Here is a 25,956-nt window from a genome sequence, read left to right as displayed (position 1 = left end):
GCTTCAGTCATGGCGGGTTCTTTGCATCCCATGGACTGTAGAGCCTGCCAGGTTCCCCTGTGCATGGAATTTTCCAGGCAAGAATGCTGGAGTACGTTGCCGTTTCCTACTCAAGGGAATCTTCCCGACTCAGGGATTGAACCCAGGTCTCTTAGGTCTCTTGCATTGGCAGGCAGCTTCTCTACCACCTGGGAAGCCCTTCGTAAATCAACTCTTTCCAAATGAACAATGGCTGAAAAAGAATTCTGCAAAGAAAGCTAGACCAGAGGCAGTGGGGATTCTGCATATCTTTGCTGCTGTTTCTCCTACTCAGAATGGTGAGGGCTGACCAAATCTAACAAGAAGTCAGGCAGATAAATTTGCAATCATTGGGAAGCCCATCTGAAGTCTGATTTCACACCCACTCTCCTGAAGCATGGTCTTCACCCTGTGTATGTGTGCCTTGAGATCTGATTGCGTGAGGTCATCACTGTTAGGAAGACATTCAGAATCCAGAACATGAAGACGAAATTCTGGAGTTTTGCAGTGCTACTTAAAGTCATGTGATACGGGAGATTGGGACTGATATATAGTCACTGTCTTCCCTGGTGGCTCAGACGACAAGAAATCTGCCTTCAGTGCAGGAGACCTAGGTTCGATTCCTGTGTCGGGAAGATCCCCTGGAAGAAGAAAAGCGCAGCCCACTCCAGTATTCTTGTCTGGAGGATCCCATGGACAGAGGAGCCTGGAGGGCTGCAGTCCCTGGGGTCACAGAGCCATACACGGCTGAGTGACTGAGCACACACTCTGTATATAAAGTTGATGACTAATGAGATATAGCGCAGGGAACTCTACACAATGCCCTGTGGTGACCTAGATGGGCTTGAAATCCAAAAACAGAGGGGATATATGTGTACATATGGCTGATTCACTTTGCTACACAGCAGAAACTAACGGAACATTGAAAAGCAACTATATTCCGATAAAAATTTAAAAAATACATAAAGTTATGTGATGGCCCAATTAGAGCTAAAGATGAAAATTCAGACAGTCGGGGAAATGATATTCTCCCTGGTGAGGTAGAAATGACCAAAACGATGCCCAGAAGACAAGATGGTTAGAATGTGTCTCTTGTTAGCAAATAGATTTGGAAGACGTCTAGAAAACATTGCTAAATAGATCAAGAAGCTTGATGGGAGGTTTATTAAACAATGCAATGGAAGGATAGATGTTTCTAAGCTGATTCAGCTGTGGGTATTTCCTAGATTTGACTGCAATGTGAAATTATCCACAGAAGAACTTTTTTTTTTTTTTTTTGTGAGCCACCAAAGGAAAGATTTGGGCTTCCATGGTGGCTTAGATGTAAAGAATCCACCTGCAGCGCAGGACACCCAGGTTCGATCCCTGGGTTGGGAAGATCTCCTGGAGAAGGGAATGGCTACCGACTCCAGTGTTCTTGCCTAGAGAATTCCATGGATAGAGGAACTTGGAGGGTTACAGTCCATGGGTTGCACAGAATCAGACATGACTGAGCCTCTAACACTTTGACTTTAAAAGGAAAAAGGTACATGAGAAGAAACATTATAGTAAAAGGCTGTTAAAAATGAGAGCAGTGTTGTATGAGGGAGAAAAAAAAAAAACACGCTCTAGAAGCAGTGATGGAATGAAACTTTGGAAGGGAACAGATATGCAACTGGATTTCAGAGACAATACCACGGTCACTGGAAAGCTGCCACAGGAGAGAGGTGGAAGTCAAAAAGACTGGACCTTTGACCCATAATGTATTATTTATATCATTTTACTATGTGATAGGATTAAGAAATTCTCTCACACCAGAGAACAGAGGTCCTCTGTTCACCTATGACGATGAATTCAAAAGACATGTTAGACTTGAAGCCATTTCTCATTTTTCTCTTATTTCTGTAAAAAGAGGTTGTTTTGTTTAAATTGGCTGCTCTGAGTCTCCGTCGCTGTGTGTGGGCTCCTCTCTCGTTTCGGTGCTTGGTCTTCGCTGCGGTGGCTTCTCTAGCTGTGGAGCACGGGCTCTAGGCACACAGCCTTCAGCAGTTGCAGCGCGTGGGCTCAGGCGTTCGGATGCATGGGCTTAGTTGCCCTGTGGAGTGTGGGATCCTCCCAGACCGGAAGTTGAACCGGTGCTTCTGCATTGCAAAGTGGATCCTTAACCTGGACCCCCAGCGAGGCCCTTGTGGTTTTGTGAGAAAACCGTCTGTCCCATATATTCCTTATCCTTTTAATCCCCATTTTATTGCATATTTTATGATATACGTGATATATTAGTGCAGTACATGCTTATAATTTATAAAATAAATATGCACATATTGTCAATGCCTGCTGACGGCTTTTTCATTCATATGGGCTCAAGGTCACACCATTTAGAGACCACCGTGCTAGAGACAAGCAGTTCTCAAGTAAAAGGGACAGTGGAGGGTCACACACTGATTTTCTTTTTGAAATGATGAATGCCACTGAAAAATGAATTTTAGAAAGTGTTTCCAGGAAACTGCCTATAAAGTTCATGATTCCACATGTTTAAAGGGATGACTCTGCTACTTTCCTAAGTAAGCAAGCAGGTTCAAACATCCTTCTTTCGGCAGAATCAGTTCTCTGAATATGATCAATAAGATAGAGGGGCTTTTGTTTTAAAAAATAGTTTCTTTCTTATGTCTACCTCTGTAGAGACCCCAGCTTCGGTTACTCACACTCTTAAACAATCAGGGGGCTCATCCCAAGTAAGAGACGTTTGTGTGAAGCTCTTAGGCTGTGTCCTGCCTTCTCCGGGTGTCTTGCCTTCTGCAGTGATCACTCGGCATCAGAGCTGCAAGTGTTGCAGTGTGGCCAAGCTTTGTGGTTTTGTCTACTGAGAAGCTAGAGTAGGAAATGGCAACCCACTGTGGTATTCTTGCTTGGGAAATCCCGTGGACAGAGGGGCCTGGAGGGCTACCGTCCATGGAGGTGCAAAGAGTGGATGTGACTGAGCAACTGAGCATGCGCACACACACACACACACACACACACACACACACTACTGAGAAGTTCCTGGTGGAAACTAACATAGTTCTAACAGGACACAGTTCTTGTTTTGTTGTCTGTTTCACACTTACCCCTTAAATCACAGGACATAGCTGGTCTGAGAACCAGTGCCTTGGTGGGTGACTGCTTTTAAGAGTGAGTTATTCCCCGTAAGTAACTATAGCTAGTCCACTCAATAATATCTGTGCAAGGCTAATTTAACTGTACCCGAGGCACTGTCCCAGTTATTAATGTCATTAACCAATTACTAACAGCCATATATAATTTTGAAAGGGCAACTAGTGAACTAAAATATTATACCTTAATTGCCATTTCTCCCCTTCTCCCTTGATTCTTGTTTCCTCTTTCTAAAACCTAGATGCATGGATTTTAATTTGGAGAGCCTGTAAAGGCCTTCTGGGAATATTTGTTGACTGATGCATTAATCAGTCATTTAATTTCAACTGTCGCCAGAGAGGACCGCACCTCAATCGTACCCCTAGACCATCTGAGGTGTGGTTATGTATCTTCTCCTTTAAGCTGTATTGTGGATTGCTGTGACTTTTACTGGGGCGGAGGGCAGGAACCAGGGCTGTGTTTTTATAACTGGAGTCTGGTTGATACATAGTATTCTGTTAGTTTCATGTGCACACCTAACTGATCCAGTTATATATATATATATATACATTCTTTTTCAGACTATTTTCCATTATAGGTTTTTATAAGACATCAAATATAGCTAGTTCCCTGTGCTATATAGTAGGTCCTGGTTATTTATGCATTTCAGGCCTGTTTTCATTTTATAAGTTAATTTGTTTTTGGTTCTGCTGGGTCTGTGTCGCTGCACACAAGCTTTGCTTCTAGCTGCGGTGAGTGGGAGCTACTCTCCAGTTCCGGTGTCCAGGCTTCTCATCGCGGTGGTTCTCTTGTTGCAGAGGATGGGCTCTAGAGCAGAGCTTTAGTAGTTGTGGTTGCAGGGGTTTAGTTGCTCCACAACTTGTGGGATCTTCCTGGACCAGGGACTGAACCCACATCCCCTGCATTGGCGGGTGGATTCTTATCCACTGCGCCACTAGGGAAGTTCTTAGGCCTGTTTTCAAATCAGCAAGACCTGTATCCCATTCAGTAGTTCCATAAAATAAGTTGTCCTCCCCAGCTCACATATTTGGTCTCTGAGCTCATGTCTTAGCGTGGTCTTCATCGCACAGGTGAAAGAGGGGATTTGCAGCGGGAACAGTGACATGCCCGGGGCCACCAAGCCCTTTCCTGGCGGAGCCAGGAGTCCGGGTCCTGCCTCCCCCACGCTCCTGTGGGCTGTCCTGGAGGGGTCTGCCAACCGCATTCTGTCGTTTCTCAGCCAAGTGCTGGTTTAAAAATTAATGACTGCTTGATAGACATTCCTATTTTCCGAGAGTTAAGCCCGGCTTATTTTCTTTTCTTCTCTGGTAGAAATCTGACTTCCAGGACAGCGTCTGCTACAAGACCCAGCTCTACCAGATAGACAGGTGCAGACCCACCAAGGAGCCGTATGAGGTGAGTGGCTCCCCAGAGCAAAACCCAGGACCTCTTAGGAAGAGTGGATTTCCTTTATGGGAGGAGGACTGGAAAGGAAGCCAGTTGTTGTGGGACATGGAAGTAGCCAAAGACAAATACTTACTCGCTTTACCGAGCCCTTAAGAAATGGCTTCCCTGGTGGCTCAGATGGTAAAGAACCTGCCTGCAATGCTGGAGACCCGGGTTCAGTCCCTGGGTGGGGAAGATCCCCTGGAGAAGGGAATGGCCACCCACCCCAGTGTTCTTGCCTGGAGAATACCACAGACAGGGGAGCCTGGTGGGCTGCAGTCCATGGGGTCAAAAAGAGTTGGACACAACCGAAGCGACTCACGCTTTCACTTTATAAGAAATGGCTTACAGTGGGGCCACCATTGTCCAGTCTCCAGACTGTGGTTCTTAGCTGTGGGCATATAGTAGAATCCCCAGGGGCATTTCAGCTTGTGAATGCCTGGGCCACACCTCAGACCGATTCCATCGAAACTCAGGGGGCAGGATTGGGGGTGGGGGAGTGATGTTTCCTTTTTTTTTGCTGCACCATGCAGCATGTGAGGGATCTTAGTTCCCTGACCAGGAATTGAACCCATGCTCCCTGCAGTGGAAGCATGGAGTCCCAACCACTGGACTGCAAGGGAAGTCCCAGATCTGGGGGGGGGTCAGTATTTTTTAATGCTCACTGGATGATTCCCAATGGAGTCACGGCTGGAATCCACTGTCAGATTGCCAAAAGATAAAAACAAGATGCTGAAAGACATGTGTATGTAACACTTGGCATCAGAAGAAAGTAAGGAAGGTGAGGATTGGGAAAAAGGATCAGGAGTGAACCTTTCCAGTCCGCTGTCCCTGGTGACCTGATGCTACCTAGGATGTACCTGAGAGAAAATACCAAGATTCTTTGATTTCAGAGTAAAGACTAGTATCGTATGATCCAAAATTCGGACCCCAAATCCATGCTTGTTAAGAGATCGTGCTAGGATCTCCAGATCCAGGGCCTGGCGCACAGGGTGAGGGACCCCCCCCCCCCCCGGACCCCTCATTCACTGTTCTGTCCAGTGGGGGCTCCCCGGGCTGCTCAGGGGTTTCCCATAGAATGTGGAGCCTGCTGGGCTGTGCTTCACTGTGACAGCAGAAAGCAAGTGGGACCTGGCCCAGACCACTGCAGTGATACAGGTGACAGGGGAGCTGAGCTGCCATGTGAGAATGCAGCCGCCCCGAGCATCGAGGCGGGGTTGGGGTAGGCAGCTGGGTTGGGAGGAGGAGGCTGATCACTCTAGACAGAGCCTGGGAGATGGCACGATTCAAGCAGGCAGAGAAGAGGAGATGCTGATGACAGAGGAACAAGCAGAGATCCTGGGGCAGCAGGAGACCCAGGGGGGAAGGATGTTGGGGAGGACGTGGGAAAGGTCAAGTATAAAATGGCCCGTGGTGATGGCTGAGCAGCTGCTTGTCATGGAGGAAGTGGAAGGGCAGAGAAGAGATTGCATGGACTGGGGGGAGTGAAGACTGTGAGCCTAGATCTCTCCATGTATGATGCTGGCGATGAATAGGAGGACATGACCGCCTCTGCTTGAAGGATGCACGGGGGTGGGAAGGAGTCAGGGTGGGGGGCAGAGGAAGGAACCGCAGCAGAAGGTGGGGACGGGTGGGCATTCAGAGCAACCCAGGTGGGACCTAGCCCTGACCCTGGACTGGAGGCCCCCTTCCTCTGAGACTGTGAGGCACCAGCGTGGTGAGGGTGGAGATGAGCCTTTGGTGGGGTGGATTGTGTGGGTTGGTTCTGGGCAGGAAGCACATGCATGGCTTTTGGGTTGCGAGCGGAAGATCAGAGACGGTGACGGGCCATACACCCCCAGCTCCAGACCCCTCCAGCCAATTGCTTGCCAAATCTCCTCTCGAATGAGTGCAGGTCTCCAACGTAGCACACAGGAGCCAACCCGCATCAGCCCTCCTGCCCTGCCCCTGTTCTCTCTCTCCAAATGGCAGCCTCGCCCTCAAACGGGGCGGAGTCCTTTTTACTCCTTTCCCTCACCCCCAGGAGCTTCCCAGGTGGCTCAGTGGTGAAGAATCTGCCTGAAATGCAGGAGACACAGGTTTGATCCCCGTGTTGAGAAAAATCCCCTGGAGAAGGAAATGGCCACCCATTCCAATATTTTTGCCTAAAAAAAAAAATCCCATGGGCAGAAGAGCCTGGTGGGCCACAGTTCATGGGGACACGACCGAGTGACCAAGCATGCACATGGCACGCTCACCCCTGAGAGCCATTCTGTCACCAAGTTCTGCCAGCTTGACTCCTGAAGCTCCCCAACCCCATCCTCCCGCCCTGGTCCAGCCCCCATCGCCCCTTGCGTGGACCTCAGCCGCAGCCTCCTAACTATTCCCTCTTTGTCCTCATGACTGCAGTCATGAATACAGGCTGTCCGCACATAGGCCAGGGTGAGCTATTCACACTCAAATGAGACCATGTCGCTTCCCTGCTCGAAACTGTCAAAGGCTTCCTTACCGTGGAAGACAAACTGTGACGTGGCCGCCGTGTCCCAGATCAGACTGGCTACTGCCAGCAACTCCGACCTTATCTTCTAGCTACCCCTACCCCCACCCCCATCACCCTGCTTCTTGCCTTTTTTTTTTTTTTTTAATTTTCATCTGGTCACTCCCTGAGGCATGTGGGATCTTAGTTCCCCGACCAGGGATGGAACCCGTGCCCCCCTGCATTGAAAGTGCAGAGTCTTAACCACTGGACCACCAGGAACGCCCCCTGCTTCTTGCTTCGTGCTCAGTCCCATGGGCCTTCAGACTTCTGTGCTCTCTTGTCTTCCAGGGCTGTACACACCCTGCTCTCTTCCAGAATGTTCTCCCGAGCTCTCTCTGCTGAGTCAGTCTCTGTCTGTCTTCAGATGTGGAGGCAGGGTCGTGTCTTCATGGACCCCTGCTGCTTTCTGACCTGTACCTTCGGGTCACATCTCTCCAGTGCAGGCTGTCACACACCTCCTGCCTCCTGGGGCTGATCCCCTGGATGAGGTTCTGTTTGTTCTGGGATGATTTGATTCTCATCTCTCTCCCACTCTGGTCTGTGAATTCCTTAAGAGGAGGGATGGAGTCCCTGTTATTTATTTATTTGACAGCTCTTGGTCTTAGTTGTGGTGCTTGGGCTTGCCCCGCAGCACGTGGGATCTTAGTTCCCCAACCAGGAATCAGACCCAAGTTCCCCTGCATTGGGCTCTTAACCACGGACCATCAGGAGGGTCCCTGGGACAGCGTCCCTTTTGTTCCTCACAGTGTCTCTAGAGCCTGCACGCTGCCTGTAGAGACTTAATAAATATTTGCTGGAGGAAGAAGTGAAATAATCAAGTGGACCTTGGCCTGAGTCTCAGAAAATGGAATTGGGTCAGCGTCTTGGGAAGGTTGAACATTCCAGCTGCGACACCTAGCTTGGTTAAAGCAGGGGGACCACCTGCATGGCAGCATTCAAGTCAAATTACCATCACTTGATGGCCATGCCCTATGGGAGGGACCTCTTACAGTCACTTGCACTGGGGGTGGTCACCTCGGCTGGGGGCCAGGGGATACAGAAGTCACCGTTAGGCTCCCCTGCCTCTTGGTTTGACTCTTTAGGGCCTCAGGTAATAATGCAAACTTAGATGTGCCACATCCCCTAAGTGTGTATCCTAGGCGGCCTCTAAGCCACTTGGCCGATGCCCACGTCCTTGTTTGCCCTGGTACCCAGCACTGCTTGAGTACTCCAAAGTGTCAGGGCCACAATGGGAAAGGGCCTCTTTTTTTTTTTTTTCATCTACATTATTTTTCTCAGCTGCTTATTGCATTTGGCCCGAAAACACATGGTAAGCATTTTAAAACATTTGTTGCAATATTTAATGGTTAGAGTTTCAATAGAAACGCTAATGGGGAAACAGCATTTCAATTTTCTAGTTTCCATTTGTTTTCTCCAAACCGCAGCAATACTTGAGCTAATTAAATTACAGGCTCTGGCTAGATGACCCAGCTCCTCTCCACTGGAACCTAGCAAAGTGGAATGGGGCCAGCTAGAAAAAGTGGTGAGAAAGACTGAAAGAGGCCAGATTCTCCAGGGAGAGCCCACTCCGGGCCTCTGTGGGTTTCAGCCCAGCTGGTCCAGGAGGAGAAGCAGAGGGGATGCGTGGTGTGAAGCGGAGTGAAGTTCAAGGTTGTACACGAGTGGGCTGGGGGGCGGCTCTGGGGCTGTGTCTGGGCATTGAGGGCAAGTGTTGGCCTCTTTCTTCTTCTGGATCCCAGTTCTTTTTCTCCAAGGAGACAGAGGAGCTGAATTAAGCAGAAAACACTTCCCTCTCAGGATTCTAGTGCTGTCATGGTATGACTTTGCCACTTTCTCCCTGTCTTCGTACTGTAGCAGGCAGAGATCACGTCTGGAAAAGGAAGACCCTTGTCTCACCTTGGACTAAGGCCCCAGAGACTCCTTTTCCTAAAAGAGAGGTCCGGGGGGCGGGGGGCAGGACGCCATGGAGGGCTGTGGCAGGGAAGTCATCACTAGTAAACTGGCTCAGTGAAGCCACAGAGAACTGGAAGCCAGTGTTGTCCAAGTCTTGGAAAATAATGCTGATATGTAGCAAAATGTCACTTAGAAATACACGGACTTCTCTGCGATATCCAAGTAACACTGCAGTTTTGGAAGTTAAATCATGCAGACGGTGGCGGAAGGACTGTATGAGCCTGCGAGGGCTCCCATCACAAAGTCCCACAAACCAAGTGGCTTAAACCAGGGGTCCCCCTCGTCTGGAATCTAATGCCTGATGATCTGAGGTGGGGCTGATGTAATCATAATAGAAATGAAGTGAGCAATAGAGGTGATGCACTTGAATCATCCCCAAACCATCTCCCACCCTGGTCTCTGGAAAAATGGTCTTCCACGAAACCAGCTCCTGGTGCCCCTGGGGACCACTGGCTTAAACAAAAGAAATGTGTCGTCTCCTGGTTTGGGAGTCCAGAAGGTCAAGGTCATGGTGTCTGCAGGACTGATTCCCTCTGAGGATGGTGAGGGAGAATCTTTCATGCCTCCTAGCTTCTGGTGGGTGCCAGCAGTCTTCCGTATTCATGGGCTTGTAGGAGCATCACCCTGATCTCTGCCTTCATCTTCACGTGGCAGTCTGCGTGTGTGTCTATGACCAGTTACCCCCTTTCTATAAGGATTCCGGTCACACTGCACTAGAACCCAATCTGATGACCTTATCTTAACTTAATCACCTGAAAAGGTAAGACCAAGAAGAGGTTCCTTCTCAAAGGCCAAGGAGAGTGAGCTTTCACACTCCCCGCTGTACCCGCTGCCAGGCCCCAGAGGGGATGGGACGGGCCTCACCTGACCCTGTCTTCAGGTGAAGCTGCATTCTGAGGTCCAGGGTTTAGGACTCCAGCATTCGAATTTGGAGGAATGTGATGAAATGCGGGCTTCCCAGGTGACTCAGTGGTAAAGAACCCACTTGCCCAGGAGGAAATGCAGAAGACGTGGGTTCGATCCCTGGGTTGGGAAGATCCCCTGGTGGAAGAAATGGCAACCTACTCCAGTATTCTTGCCTGGGAAATTCCATGAACAGAGGAGCCTGGCAGGCTGCAGTCCGTGGGATTGCAAAGAGTTGGACACGACTGAGCAACTAAACCACCACCACCATCATAATTAAATGCATAATGGGAACTATAAGTTTAAAGGTAAAATATTACAGTATTTTCTTTGTGTCATTTCCAAATCTGTACAAATTAAAAAAAAATTTTTTTTTAAATTTATGTCACTTTTGGCTTCAGTGGGTTTTGGGTGTGCCCAGGCTTTCTCTAATTGCGATGAGCAGGGGCTTCTCGTCATTTTGGTGTGTGGGCTTCTCACTGCAGTGGCTTTTCTTGCCGTGGAGCACAGGCTCTAGTTGTTATGGTTCACAGGCCTGAGATCTCTTGGACTTCAGTAATTGTGGCCCATGGGCTCCATCGCTCCGAGCCATGTAGAATCTTTCCAGATCAGGGATTGAACCCATGTCTTCTGCGTTGGCAGGCAGATTCTTATGCACTGGACCACCAGGGAAGTCCTGCACAAATTTTAACAATCAAATTTGGGATCAAGTCTCTGCTGTGGCAAATCTGAACGGTGGCTACCTTTGGGGGCGGGAAGAGAATGTGGCAACGAGGGACTTCTAGGTGTTGGCTGGGTTCTGTTTCTTGATCCGGGCGCTGTTTTCATGCGTGCTTTTGTTGATTGAGAAAACCGAGTGAATGCTTTACTCATCATCAGAGCACCCCTCCGTCATGTGTCCTAGACTTTAATATAAACCTTACCTAGAAAATCTCTCTAGGGCAGGAATTAGGACATCTGCCGCCTCCTTCCGGGACAGTTTGGTTTCTTGTCTGCAAACACTGAAATAGGTAATCCTCAACCAGAGCTGCAAGTGGGAAGAGTTTAGGGAATAAACAGCAAGTGCAGCTTCTTGAATTGTTGAAAAATGCTGTTTTTTGGTTTTTTTTCGCAGGCCTCCCTGGACACCTGGACAAGAGACCTTGAATTTCATGCTGTGCAGGTAAGAAATTGGGGATTCTGATGGATTAGACAGAGTCCTCCAGAAAAACGGAATCGACAGTGTGTGTGTGTGTGTGTGTGTGTGTGTGTGTGTGTGTGTGTGTGTGATGCATGGACACCCAGGGAAGGGTTGATGTTTCAGCTCCAGTCACAAGGCTTCTGGAGGCAGAATTCCTTCTTTCTCAGAACACTTCAGTGTTCTCTCTCTTTTTAAAAAAATTAAATTTATTTTTAATAGAAGGATATTTGCTTTACACTATTGTGTCGGTTTCCGCCAAACATCACCATGAAGTCTTCTCTTAAACCCTTCAACTGGATTGCCCAAGACCCACCCAGACTGTGGAGGATAAGCTGCTTTACTCAAAAGCCTACGATTGAAATGTCCTTCTCATCTAACACAAGCCTTCACCACAAACTGTAGACTGGTGTTTGACCGGACACTGGGTGCCCTGGTCTAGGCAACTTGACACTTGAAAGTCTCCGTTGCCTGTGACCCTGAAGATTAGTGAATCCCTGCCCGGGGCTCCAGACTCTGCACACCCCTCATCCTGTCCTGAATTCAGACATGCAGAACCCTGTTGTAAGTGGATTTGTCAGAATCCCCTCAGATCAGATCAGCTTTCTCTGTGTGTGTGCTAAGTCACTCAGTCGTGTCCAACGCTTTGGCCCTATGAACTGTAGCCCGCCAGGCTTCTCTGTTCATGGGATTCTCCAGGTACTGGAGTGGGTTGCCATGCCCTCTTCCAGGGAATCTTCTCAACCCAGGGATCAAACCCATGTATGTCTCCTGCATTGGCAGGTGTGTTCTTTATCACTAGAGCCACCTGTACAGTTGACTTTTTAAAAATTCATCTTGCTATAACAATAAACTTGGCTGTGCATTTGTGTTTCTACCTATAAAGAAGTGGGGTTTAGAACAGTCCATGGCTTCCCGGTTCCTGGACCTTTTTATTCTCAATGCATTTGTTTGTTTCTTATGGCAGAATCAGGCCTCTGTGGCTTTTCCTTACGTTATGGGCCTGGGCTTGTGCTCAGTCGCTAAGGCGTGTCTGACTCTTTGCAACCCCTTTGTCTGTGGGGATTCTCCAGGCGAGAATACTGGAGTGGGTTGCCACGTCCTCCTCCAGGTTAGGATCTTCCTGACCCAGGGATCGAACCCGCATCTCCTATGTCCCCTGCATTGGCAGGCGGATTCTTTACTACTGGACCACCAGGGAAGTCCAGGTCTGCACATTCAGAGCATCCAGTTTTTTTGAAAAACATCCACGCACATGTGTGGTGGTTGGAAAATGGTTTAAAGAGAAGAAGAGGCTGTTTTGTGTGGGGTTTGCTAGCATCTGGGGCCTCTGGTTTCCTCTTGGATCCACCTTGGAGGGTGTGGACTGAGCATGAGGGAGCAGAGAAGACCCTTGAAGCTTCAGCTCCACCACCCGCCTTTAGGCACATGCGGATGAGGGGCACACTGCCCACCCATGAGAATCAGAGGTAAGCCGAAGAGGCCTGCAGGCAGCCAGCGTTGCTGGGTGGGGTGTGCGGGAGTGGGTGCAGGCAAGGGGGAACATAATTAGTCCTTCTGAAGATCTGTTTCTGTTACATAAGGCAATTTAGCATCCTTCTCCCTGGGAAATCTCTTTTGGAGAAAATAGGCCATGCAAATGAAAATGGTAGAATTGGAAAATCGGTTGCATTTATGAACCTCTGCTTGGAAGACATGAAGATGGCTGCTTGTAAACAAGTCAGTTTCCTGGGGACTGGTGACCTGTCCACTGGGACAGATCCAGGGTGTTGTCCCCCACCCCCAAGGAGCAGATGGGTGGTAAACTCTTGGCATCTCCCTAGAAACCAGTCACTATGAAGTCATCTGTTCTTTCAGGCTGAGAAGAATGCTCTGAGGGTGGGGGGAGCGGATGGGGGCAGTTTGGAGGAAGTACCATGGTGCAAAAGATTGAAAGCAGGAGGAGAAGGGGCGAGAGGAGATGGTTGGATGGCATGACTGACTCAGTGGACACGAGTTTGAGCGAGCTCCGGGAGATGTTGAAGGACACGGAAGCCTGGCGTGCTGCCGTCCATGGGGTCACAAAGAGCTGGACACAGCTGAGCGACTGAGCAACAACACCAGGGTGCAGGATCGACAGGGGGATGTGAGCAAGGTTCCCCAGACCCTTTAGTCCTAAATCCATGTCCTCTTTCTCCTGTCCCCATTGTGGGCTTCCTTGTTGTTATTGTCAGTAGCTTAGTTGTGTCTGATTCTTTGTGACCCCATGAACTATAGCACAGTTTTTTGTCCTTCACTATCTCCCAGAGTTTGCTCAGACTCATATCCATTGAGTTGATGGTGCCATCCAACCATCTCATCCTCTGTTGTCCGCTTCTCCTGCCTTCCATCTCTCCCAGCATCAGGGGCTTGTCCAATGAGTCAGCTCTGCTCATTGCCAAAGATCCCTTTGTGGGTTGCAGGAGAAATTTCTAGAGCCAACCTTGATCTCGTCCTACAGAGAACTCTCATACCTTGGACACACTTTGGTTCATGAGCTCTGTCTGGGTGGTGATACTGGCCCCCCTGAAAGTTTGCATCTTGATCCTTTATCTTTGAGAAGCCACAGAGAGTTAAAAAGGAGCTGAGATGAACCCAGGAGGCTGCCCGCAGGAGCCCTCTGAGAGTAGGAAATGCAGGGTAGCCCAAAGGAAGATATACTCATGTTTCTAAAAAAAATCCTTCCAAGGGGCAGTGTTGGGGTTGTGATGGTGGGAGGTGGGGGGGTGGCGGAGCAAACTCCAGTTTTATTTTTTTCTTCCAAATACTGTTTTACAGTGTATCACAAAAGTGCATCTGATTTCATTTTTCCTGTTTAAGGTGTTATCAGATAGAACTGATGAGTTTGCTCATAAAAACATATATAAAAAATGGAGCCAGACTTTGGGACAGGCTGTTTGTTGCCTGGGGAGAGGCTGGAGATGGTGAAAGCTCACTCTTCTTTGCTGCGGAGCAGAGGGCCTGTTGGTGTTTGATAGAAAGGGGGAAAGGGAGGCGGTGGAGAACTGTGCTTGGCCTTGGTGTGGAGCGGATGCCCCCCTCCGCCCTGCCCTTTGTAGCATCTTGCTCGTGGTCTCATCTGTAGCATCCTGGATGCCCTGGACTACAGTGTGGTCCCTGCCCTTCTCTCTGCCACCAGAACAAGCCTGGCCCTGCCCCAGCTTCCAGAGGGCAGTGTGGAGTCAAAGGTTAAGAACACACCGACGTTCAGGGAAGGCTGCAAAAATCTGAGTTGCTGTCAGGCTCCTGGGTGAATTCTTTTTTAAAAAATGGAAGTATAGTTGATTTACAGCGTTGGGCCCATCTCTGCTGTACGGCCAAGTGACTCAGTTATACATGTGTACACATCCCTGTTACTGACTATTCTTCTCCATTGTGGTTTATCACAGGATATTGAATATAGTTCCCTGTGCTCAACGATAGGACCTTGTTGTTCATCCATTCTAAACCTAACAGTTTGCATCTACCAATCCCCAAGTCCCACTCCATCCCTCCGCCGCCCCCCCTCCCCTTGGTGACCTCAAGTCTGTTCTCTGTGAGTCTCTGTTTCACAGATAGGTTCATTTGTGCCCTGTTTTAGGTTGCACATATAAGTGATATCCTGTGGTAGTTGTCTTTCTCCTTCTGACTTGCTTCACTTAGGTTGATAATCGCTAGCTGTATCTGTGTTGCTGCAAATGGTGTTCTTTTCACAGCTGTGTAGCATTCCTTTGTACGTGTGTGTGACCACATCTTCTTTATCCATTCACCTGTCGACAGACGTTTACATTGTTTCCAGGTCTAGGCTGTTGTGAATAGTGCTGTTGTGAACATAGGGGTGCATGTATCTTTTTGAATTATCTGGGTATATTTAGCTACTGCAGGCACCTCTGGAAGAGGGGATAACAGGATTTGCCTCATCATGGGTCATGCTCTTAGCATAGTGTCTGGCGTTACAAACATCCTCAGTAAAGGTGGTGGTGGCTGATGAGACGTTGGGGAAGGTGTTTGCAGGAGCTCCACCTCTGCTTTCTTCCTGCCTCATCCGTCCATGGGGACGAGCCACCTCAGCCAAGGTCTGGGCTCCCAGCAGCTCCTGTCCTGAGGTGACACTCAAGGCCGGGATGGGTGCCCCCCTACTTCCCATTTCTTTCCTGCCATCTTTCCCACTCAAAACCTGGACATAATGAACCCCAATCCAGAAAGACTTTGAAAATCCTTGTTAGAAAGGGCTACCCAAGTGCAAGGGGATGTTTCCTTGAGAAGCTTTTCAACAGCATCCATGAAAAATAGATGAGCTCTCTTGAATTGCAAATGTTCGTAAGGTTTAAGGCAAAAAATGTGAAAATTGGTCTCTCCCCACCCCACCCCCCACTCCTGGTGAGGTCAGGGATTCAGTTGTCTATGTTTAACAATAAACATCAAACACAGTCTTTAGGGCCAGAAAAAAGCTGCTTCCTTGTGGCATCACCCTTCCCAGAAGCTTGAACCCAATTAATTTTAATTCAGTTCCGTTTCCACTGGCTTTTTTGTTTTTGTTTTTGTTTTTAATATTTCACTAACTATTTAATAAGCTTTCTCTCCATGCCTGGCTTCATGCCAGAGGCTGTGGGGTTGAAGATGTATAAAACAGTCAAATTCACTCCCATCAGAGGGATTATAATTGAGTTCAATCAGGGCAATACTTGACAGCACAAATGGCTGATTTGTGCCAATTTAAGTACATAAGAGCCCACGTGAGCTTCCCAGGTGGCTCAGTGGTAAAGAGTCTGCCTGCGGTGCAGGAGACACGGGTTCGATTCCTGGGTCAGGAAGATCCCCTGGATGAGGAAATGGCAACCCACTTCTGTATTCCTCCCTGGAAAATTCCATGGCCAGAGGAGCCTGGCGGGCTACAATCCATAGGGTCACAAAGAGTCAGACATAACCGAGTGACTGAGCACGCGAGAGAGACACGGCTTACTGACTAAACAAGAAGAAGAGCCCACGTGAGCAGAGGAAGGCGGGTCAGAAATTAACCCAGGCAGGCTCAGGGCTCCACGGGTTGGTCGTCCACCTCCTTGGCTTCACTGAACACATAAACACTGAGGTTATGATGGAGCACTTTTTGCCTCTGCAAATCCGCTACTTGGGCAGACTCTCAGGACTCTGCTGTAGCTAAGATGGGAGGTTACCAGGAGTCCTCATAGGCTTTACCTCGGTTTGTTCAGCTTGTTCTAGGAAGATGGACCACCCAGGGATATCCGTGCCCTTGTTGGAACATGTCAGAACAGCACAGTGCAGGAAGCTGGGGACCACGAAGCCCACTTGTGGCCCAGGGAGCAGGCCGTGGCTTCCCGGGGCGTCCTCTGGGTCTGGGCGCTTCCCTTGTTCACCACGCAGCTGGGAGCCTGGTGCTTTAGGAAACCGAGGCTCCTTAATTCCACTGTGATAGCTCCTCAAAGGGGGTCCTGCTGTGCATTCTTGTGTGCCTCTGAATACCCATGTTTGCTTCTCATTGCAAGGATAAAAAGCCCAAAGAACAAGAAAAAAGAGGGGATTTTCTTCATCGGCCGTTTTCCAAGAAGCTGGACAAGAACCTGCCGTCGCACAAACAGCCGTCGGCCTCGCTCATCACGCAGATTCAGAGCACCAGGGCCCTGCTCAAGGACCGCAAGGCCTCCAAGCCTGGCTTCCCCGACAAAGGTGGGTCAGCGTGGGGGACTCTCGGGGCCTCATGTTCAGCTGCGTGGCTGCTGTGTATCCCATGCTGGTGTCTGTGTGGGCCCCTGTGACAGACACGACTCCTGTGCCATGGGAAAGCAGAATTCATGCTTTAGAGGCAACGAGAGAACAAGCAAGGTCCTGACTGCCTGGTGTGGTCCACCCGTGTGGGCGGGGTTTGAGAGACCAGAGGTGGAGTGGGTGCAGAAATCAGGGTGTAAAGTATTGCAGGTGTAGAGGCTGGGGTGCAGGAGCTTGTGGGTGCAGAAATCAGGGTGTAAAGTATTGCAGGAGTAGAGACTGGGGTGCAGGAGCAGAGATGGGGTGCAGAAGCCGAGATTGGGGTTCAGGAGCAGAAATGGGGTGCAGGAGTAGAGATGGGGTGCAGAAGCCGAGACTGGGGTTCAGGAGCAGAAATGGGGTGCAGGAGTATAGATGGGATGCAGGAACAGATTGGGGTGCAGGAGTAGAGATGGGGTACAGGAATAGAGATGGGGTACAGGAGCAGAGATTGGGAGGGATGATTTTGCAGATGTCAAAGAAGCAGACGTCAAGGTGGATGGTACTATGGGAGCAGAGATTGGGGTGCATGGTTTTGTGGGAGAGCAGATACCAGGGTGCATGGCATTGTGGGAGTAGAAACTGGAGTGCTTGGTATTTTATTGAGGTAGCTGAGATTTGGGTGCATAGTATCATGGAACCAGGCATTGGTGTTCAGTTTTGGGGGGCAGAGATCAGGGTTCAGGAGCAGGGATGGGGCATGCTCTTGTGAAAGCCTTCCCCAAAAAGTGCACCCTGAGAGGCAGTGACATGTGATCCACAGGGTCTGGGCTCTGGGTGGAGGCAGGGTGCTTAAACCCAGCTCTGAGGCTGGTGGTGGCCCAAGTTCCTCACCCTCTGAGGATCTTTATTGATTCCCTTCCCTGTGAAAGGAAACCTATCTGTCAGAGCTATTGGGTGGATCCAGTGAGATAAGGGCTCCCCTGATAGCTCAGATGGTAAAGAATTGGCCTGCCAATGCAAGAGATCCAGGTTTGATCCCTACGTCAGGAAGATCCCCTGGAGGAGGAACTGGCAACCCACTCAAGTATTCTTGCCTAGAGAATTCCATGGACAGAAGAGCCTGGCGGGCTACAGTCCATGGGGTCGCAAAGAGCTGGACACGACTGAGCGATTTACACTTTCACTTTTCACTTCAATGAGAAACACGTGTGGGCTTTCCCTCATTCATCATCCAGCACATGAGGTAACTGATGGATATGGGTCTCCTCCTCTGGAGCAGGCATCCAGGGATACGGAAAGGAGACTTAACACACCCTGAGGGCCTGGAGGGGACACGGAGCCTAGGAGTGGGTGTCCTGAAGCCACCTGTGGAGTAGAGGCCGGTGCTCCTTCCAGAGGGGATGGGAGAGGTGGTGGCGTCCAGCCTTCGATCCCTTTGCTTTAACTATGAAGAAACTAAGGTTCCAGGAGGGCTCCGGCTGTCTGACATTAACCAGCAGGAAAGCAGTTTGTTGTTGTCCAGTCACAATATCATCTCTGACTCTGCGACTCCATGGACCGCAGCACGCCAGACTTCCCTGTCCTTCGCCATCTCCCGGAGTTTACTCAAACTCCTGTCAACTGGGCCAGCGATGCCATCCAACCATCTCATCCTGTCGTCCCCTTCTCCTCTTGCCTTCAATCTTGCCCAGCAGCAGGGTCTTTTCCAGTGACTCAGTTCATCACATCAGGTGGCCAGAGCGTTGGAGCTTCAGTTTTAGCATCAATTCTTCCAATGAATATTCAGGGTTAACTTCCTTTAGGATTGACTGATTTGATCTCCCTGTAGTCCAAGGGACTCTCAAGAGTCTTCTCCAGCATCACAGTTCAAAAGCATCAATTCTTTGGTCCTCAGCTTTCTTTATAGTACAACTCTCACATCCACACATGACAACTGGAAAAACCATAGCCTTGACTAGACGGACCTTTGTTGGCAAAGTGCTGGGGACATTCAAAACAGTAGCATGGGTCTTTCTGACTCTAAGAGGGACCAGCTGTCACCCAGGGAAGAGCAGATCTACTTGGTTCCATTTCATTCTGCAGGCGTCAGGAAGGCAGGGGCCCCACTGCAGAGACTGTGCTTGTCCCTCCTCGGGAGACCTTCCTTTCTGGCTTTGAAACCAGCAGTGAATCCGGGCCCTCGACAATGGCATCCTGTGGGTTCCCCGAAGGAAGGTCTGCATATTTGGGGTTAACTTTGTAGCGGGCTTTCCTGGTGGCTCAGATGGTAAAGCGTCTGCCTACAATTCGGGAGACCCAGGATCGATCCCTGGGTCAGGAAGATCCCCTGGAGAAGGACATGGCAACCCACTCCAGTATTCTTGCCTGGAAAATTCCATGGACGGAGGAGCCTGGGAAAATTCCATGGACGGAGGAGCCAGTCCATGGGGTCGCAAAGAGTCGGACACGACTGAGCAAATTCATTCACTTAGGTAGCTGCAGAGGTCGAGTCTGTTCCTTGGTACTTTCCTGGGTCAACTGTCGTCTGTTCCTCTGCATTTTGCCTTTGTCCTGGGACTTGGGAGTCTGTTGCCGAGGAGCGCGGAGGAGCCTGTGTTAACTGTTCACACTGACCACTCACGGTGTGGCGGGCACTGCTTCAGCTCTTAACTCAGCCGGTGAGATCGTTCTCACCCCCATTTCTAGAGGTGAGGAATAGCACAGAGAGATGTCCAAAGTCAGGGAGCTGGTAAGTGATGGAGTCCAGATTTCCAGCCCAGCAGCCTGGCTCTAGAGCTCTCTCTGCTGACCAGGGTAGCTGACTCCCTCCCAGGAAGAACGGGGTAAGGAGGAGCCAGCCCACATGCCCAAGACTCGGGGGTGACTCTGCCCTTCTCGCTGGGGACCATGCAGGGCCCAGGTCTCTGCCCCGGGGCTGAATCTGGGGTGGGGTAAGGAGGGTGCTTGTGGGAGGGATCCTGCCAGGATTTACACCTCTAGGCAAACAGAGGAAGCAGAAGGGGGTGGGGGGAGAAGCCGGGCTACAAGATTGGGGCACACAGCCATCTCAGGGAAGGGCAGGGGCTCACGTGCCAGCTGGAACGCTGGAGACGTTAGCCGTCAATGAAATTTCCCTTCTCTCTGCCCATGAATCTCAGGCATCTGTGCTGGCCCCAGGAGGAGATTTATTTGGGGAATCTGTGTATATATTTATGTAAGGGGAGGAGGATTCCCAGTGCCCTTGGCTGTCGCCGAAATCGCTCCCAGTGGCAACAGCTCGTTCCTGCCTCCAGACTCCAACAGGGCTGTCAGGTGTGATGGTAGGAGCAGCAACCAAGTCAGGCCTTGATCCATGTGGACCTGGCTTCACTTCCCTCAGCGCCAAATGCCGGGGGTTTTCCCTTTCTTCTCTGCCAAAGGCTGCAAACCTGGATTCTAGCCTGTGCCAGCTTGAGATGGAAGCCACGGGAGTTGGCTGGTTGCCTGAAATATATAGATGAAGAGTATTTCACCCCCGTTCAGGATTGAGTGAGGCTCCGGGGAGACCAGAAGTCATGAGAGAGTCTTTAAAAGGGAGGAAATTCTGGGGCTTCCCTGGTGGCTCAGTGGTAAAGTATCCGCCTGCCAGCGCGGGAGCCACAGGTTTGATCCCTGATCTGGAAAGATCCCACATGCCGAGGAGCAAGTTAGCCCATGCACCACAACTGTTGAACCTGTGCGCTAGAGCCCTTGAGCTGCAGCTGCTGAAGTCCACACACACTGGAGCCCATGCTCTGCATCAAGGGAGGCCGCCAAAATGAGAAGCCTGCACACCGCACCTAGAGAGCAGCCCCCGCACAGCAATGAAGCCTCGGCACAGCCGAAAATAATGAATAAATAAAAATTTTAAAAGGGATGGAAATTTTGACCCATGCTCCAGCACAGAGGAACCTGGAGAACACTGTACTCAGTGAAACAAGCCAGTTATGAAAGGACAAATACTGTAGATTCCACCTTACATGAGGGAGCTAGAGTAGTCAGATGTATAGACCAGTTGCCCCTGACAACCACTAGCAGATCTGCAAGTGAAGAGTTCTATTTCACAGCCGTGTGAATGTCCTTAACTGCACTGTACACTTAAAAGAGGTTAAGTAATAAATACATAAACAGTTTAAAATTTATGTTATGTAATTTTCACCATAATTTTTTTTTTAAAGTTACGAAAAAACCTTCCTTCTGGTTTTGATTATCTGAGGACCAAACTTGCAAGTCCTCAGTGAGTTGGGATCCACATGCTTCCGGCAGCTTTGTGGTCATCCTGTTGAGCCGCAGACCTTTTCATTCAGAGGCTCTTGGGCGGGGTCCAGAGTTTTAAACAACCGAAAGGAGAGCAGAAGTTAAGCTGGTGCCATGAGGCAAGTCAGAACCCAGGAGGCCTCCTGTCACCAGCCTTCTGTCCCCTCCACTCCAGGAAGACCGTCCAGTTCCCCGTGGGGAGAGTGGGAAGCCATGAGCTCCTTGGTCCCATCTGACCTCCCTGGGCACCTCCCACCCCATCTCGGTGAAACTGGAGGTCCGAGTGCATGGGAACAGGGTTGTGGGCGCTGACTGTGTGGCCGTCTTCATCTTTCCTTTTCTTTCTCGATGTGCAGATTCCTTCGGCTGCCGCAATATTTTTCGCAAAACCTCGGACTCCAATTGTGTGGCCTCCTCCTCCATGGAGTTCATCCCCGTGCCACCCCCCAGGACCCCCAGGATCGTGAAGAAACCGGAGCCCCCTCAGCAGGGGCCTGGGGGCACCAGCCTCCCCGTCAAGGAAGACCCCCTGCTGCTGGATATGGTGCGCTCCTTCGAGTCCGTGGATCGCGACGGCCAGACGGAACTGCTCTCCCCGTCCCATCACTACAGGATTCTGAACTCCCCTGGGGGTCTGGCTCGCTGTGAGCGGACACTCTCGCCCATTCTGCTGCCCGGAAGCCCGTCGCCTCTCCAAACGCCTTTGCACCCCACTCTGGTCTCCTTTGCTCACGAAGATAAGAACAGCCCACCCAAAGAGGAGGGCATGTGCTCCCCAGCCCCGGGGCCCGGTAACGGCCCCGCGCAACCCCTGGGGAGCCCCAACTGTGTCAAGAGCCGAGGCAGGTTCCCCATGATGGGCATCGGACAGATGCTGAGGAAACGGCATCAGAGCCTGCAGCCCCCTGCAGACAGGCCCCTGGAGGCCAGCGTGCCCCCGCTGCAGCCCCTGGCCCCCTCAAGCCTCTCCTTTGACTTGGCTGATGGGGTCAAAGGCCAGTGCTAACCTGTGCCGGCGAAGGGGATCCGGGTGTTTCTAAGGAAAGCAGTGCAAATCCGTCAGGGTGCGGAGACTCTCACGCCTCTCCTGGAGCACCCTTCACAGCCTCACCTCCTCCTGACACTTGCTGTCCCTACAGCTGAAGCCCACAGACCCAGAGCCTGTATGGCCTGGTCTCATGTAGGGTCCCCACTGGAGACTCCCAGGAGGGTTGGCTGTCCATGCGGCCGACTCCGTCACCCATGGCCTCCTTCCTCCCGCCTGCTCACTGGCCCTCCACCCCCCTCCCTCAGCCGGGCTGCAGGGAGAACCCTGCACTGGCCTCTGGCCTGCCCAGACGATACGCCCTTTGAGCTGTTTCTGCACTGTGTGCTGTGTGTGCCTCTAGTGGGCTGGTCTCATATCAGCAGTCACGTGGCATTGGAAGCACAGCATGGTTCACCCAGGCCACGGTTTCCCCGCCTTTGATAGAGGGAACTCCCTGAAGGGTGGCAAGAGCTGGTCAGCAGAGGGCCCAGCTTCAGGAACCCCTGGGGAAGATGGGCAGGAAGCTTAGAAACCAGCATCACCCACTCCGATCGGGTCCAAGACTGATCCCCACAGTGGGGTCCCCAGTGAATGGAAAGGACCAATGTGGGACACTCATTTGCCAAGCAGGGTCTTGATGGAATTTTTTTTCACTTGGTTGAAACTTGCTAACAGTTGAATTATTAGTATCTTCTCCAAAGGTGATTGTTCTTTATGTGATGTCGTTAAATCGATCAACATGATTTTTAGAAACCCGGGTGATGAGATGGGAAGTGATTTCACCAAACTCCTGTTCTCACAAGAGGATGAGCATGGAGCCCATCAAGGCTTGCCCAGGTGATGTTTTTAGTGGCGCTGGCCCGTGGTGGCCTGCAGGAGGGGATGTGATCCTAGCTGGCCACCTGTCCTTCCCATCAGATCAGCAGAGCCCAGATCCTTCTGGAAGGTGCAGAGCATAGTTACAGTCAGTTATTTAGAAAGAGAAGACAGGTAAGGTTGAATATGGACATGCCCGGAAGGCACCATTAGCTCTGTGCATTGCAGTGTTCCAGCTGCTAAGGAAACAACTGTGGAACAGAGCTCAGCCAGTTTGCCATGAGCAGTGAAAGGCTCGTGTGGAGGGACTCACGTTCAAAATACAGTACTGTATCTTCTTTGAGGAAAGCAGTGTTCCTCAAACAAGGCTTTGAATCTGTGGTCGGTTTTCACACCTTTTGCCAAGGATGGAACCAAAGATGCACCTCTGGGTCTGTGTCCGTGCCGTCCCTGTGTATGTGTTTTGTGGACCCCACTGTTGTCTGACTGTGTCTAGTTTGGAGCCTGCCAGGAGCTGTCTCCACTGGGGCCGGGGCCCTGGCCCTTGGTGGGGACCACTCGGCCATGAACAGAATTGGCAAAAGAAGAATCGGCACAGGTTGGATGCAGGTCAGCTCACAGACAGGTTCCACTGTGGCTTGGCGTCTTCAACTGCTGGCTGGTGCGGGCGTGACCAGAAACCGCTGCTGGGGCCACCCCAGGGCTAGTCCTCCCGGCCCACTGATCCGAAGGAAGTCCATGACCCTGGAGCCTTGCAAAGCCCGCCTTCACTTCCGCCAGCAGCCAGCCTGTGCCAGAGAGCGGTGAGGGTGGGTCTTCCTTTCTTCTCGTTCCGCACTGGTGACCTCCTTCTGCCCCAGGTGTCCCTGAGTGAGTGAAGAGGGGGGGACACCTGGCCGTGCCCAGCTCTGGCTGATCTTCACGAGACCCGGGGCGGCTGCTCCCCTCGCCTTGTTGGGGATCGCCCCAGCCCTGGGGCTTGTTGGGAGGAGGTCAGACTCCCCACTGTGGGTGGCACTCATTTGGATGGCTCCAGACCAGGTTCTGGAACTTTCCATTGAAAAATAGAGCTTTTTTAATTTTTTAAGCAGAGGGAAGAAAAGCAGCAGCTGAGAAGTCCCTCTCTCCATTTGACATGGAGTGCTGGGTTTTTGATCGGTGAAGAAGCCTCTTTGAAGATGGTTTCCAGTTGCAAGTGTGGCTCCGCAGGCTTGCAGGCTGCTTGCCCGCCAACTTGGTCTAAGCTCTTATGTCTCTCTCTTGTGTTTTACTGGCCTCGAGACCATGAGTGTTTCTGCCTCGCTGTGTTTGCCTGCTGGGGCGTGTTCTCTGATCCTGGCACGCTTCCAGAACAGCTGACTGTGTCACCACTGGCAGCTTGAACTGTGAACTCAGGTTTATTCCAAGCCCAGTGAGAGGTGAGGGGGTCAGTGAGGAAGGGGAGAACCCGTGTTTTGCGTGTGTGAGGACCTGACAAATCTATGGGATTGAGTGAGAGGAGAAATGTTGAGTTCTTTATTATTTTATTATATTTATATGGAGACCTTGAGTATCCCTTTGGTAAGTATAGAGCGTGTTTTGTCTCTTGGACCCATGGCTGTCTCCTGTTAGTCTGCACCCGTGAGCTTGGCCAGCCTGTGTGCGGTTACTGCCGGAAGTGACGACTATCATCGTGTGATATCCGGAAGCCAGGGTGGCTTTGGTTGTACGGTTTGGTCATAAGTAAGGACTGTATTTATGTCACCTTTATGAAATATATGTACTTTTATAACGACTGTGAAATACACTTTTCCCTCACTATGACTGCTTCGTTTATTGACTGGTACGTCTGAAAACTAAGAGTGTGTTTGAAAAGAGGGGTGTCGGCTTCTAAGTAAGGTTCTTGGCCCGGCAACAGACAGAATACAAGAGGGGACCGTGGTGCGGGCATTCAGGGCATTTTCGGCTTTGCCTCATTGCCACAGGGGTGCCTGCAGACTTCTTTCTGCCTGATGTACTGCAAATGGCTGTTCAAGGTGAATCAACTATTTTTTTTTTGGAGGGGAAGAGTTCAGGTTTTTCCTTGTGAGAGTGTAAAAGTGTTAGTCACTCAGTCATGTCCGACTGTTTGTGACCCCATAGACTGTAGCCCACCAGGCTCCTCTGTGCATGGAATATTCCAAGCAAGAATACTGGAGAGGGTTGCCATTCCCTTCTCCAGGGAATCTTCCCGACCCAGGGATTGAACCTTGTCCTGCATTGCAGGCAAATTTTTCACTGTCCGAGCCAAGGAAGCCCCGGAATTCCTGACTTTCCCCAGCCTCCCTCCCCATCTTCTCAAAGGCATCTGCCCTAATAAAATCTTCACATGCTTAAGCCCATTTCAATGTCTGCTTAAGCAAGACACAGACTAGCTTAAGGCTCTGAAAATGACGCATGAAAAATGACATCTATGAACGTCCCCTCTAGATTCTGGTCCTTGTTTCAGGACTTGGTGAGGGTGAGGGGGAATTGAAGTGATGAGTAGAATGGACGGGGAGTCCAGATGGGGTGTTTGGATTGGCCCAGTTCTGACTTCCTTTATAACTGTTCACAAAACATTTTTCATATTGACGGACTTGCTTAAGCCCTGCGTCCCCTGGGCTGTGTGGCCTTCCTGTGCAGTATAGCATGGTAGAAAGCGGGAGGCCCATGGTTTCCGCTTCAAGAAGCTCTCTCTGAAGTTTCACGGGGTGGGGGTGGGGGGACCAGAAAGTGTAGCTAGTACTGATGATGGTAGCAACCCACTCCAGTATTCTTGTCTGGAGAAGCCTGTGGACAGAGGAGCCTGGAGGGCTCCAATTCATGGGGGTGCAAAGCATCAGACATGACTGAGTGATAAATCCTTCTTTGTTTCCAGAATCAGGGCATTTTAGAACAGAAAGGGAATTGAGATTATTGGATGCAACTCAGCTTTTTTTTTTTCTTTTGAACTTTTTATTTTGTATTAGAGCATAGCCGATTGACAGTGCTGTGATAGTTTCAGGCGAACAGTGAAGGGACTCAGCCGGACAT

General features: G+C 50.5%; 1 protein-coding gene across 2 annotated transcripts in view; it reads left to right on the top strand.

The window, feature by feature from the left end:
* HUNK (hormonally up-regulated Neu-associated kinase) overlaps positions 1-24,723 on the top strand; it is a 124,009-nt gene extending 99,286 nt beyond the window's left edge. Inside the window, exons 8-12 of one of the 2 annotated variants that reach the window (XR_006265814.1) lie at positions 4,459-4,542; positions 11,061-11,108; positions 16,625-16,805; positions 21,437-23,732; positions 24,015-24,723. Coding sequence is in view for 1 of the 2 variants with exons in the window: in XM_043448852.1 (XP_043304787.1) it covers positions 4,459-4,542; positions 11,061-11,108; positions 16,625-16,805; positions 21,437-22,086 (963 nt within the window). In the remaining variant the exon portion in view is untranslated. Of the gene's footprint in view, positions 1-4,458; positions 4,543-11,060; positions 11,109-16,624; positions 16,806-21,436 lie in introns of both variants that reach the window. The other variant, XM_043448852.1, reaches the window with a different exon arrangement.
* The last annotated feature ends 1,233 nt before the right edge of the window (positions 24,724-25,956 follow it).

Source organism: Cervus canadensis, chromosome 27 (assembly GCF_019320065.1).
Source record: "Cervus canadensis isolate Bull #8, Minnesota chromosome 27, ASM1932006v1, whole genome shotgun sequence".
Classification (NCBI taxonomy): domain Eukaryota; kingdom Metazoa; phylum Chordata; class Mammalia; order Artiodactyla; family Cervidae; genus Cervus; species Cervus canadensis.
Note: the sequence above shows the minus strand (reverse complement) of the source record. Positions and strands in the feature narration are given on the sequence as shown.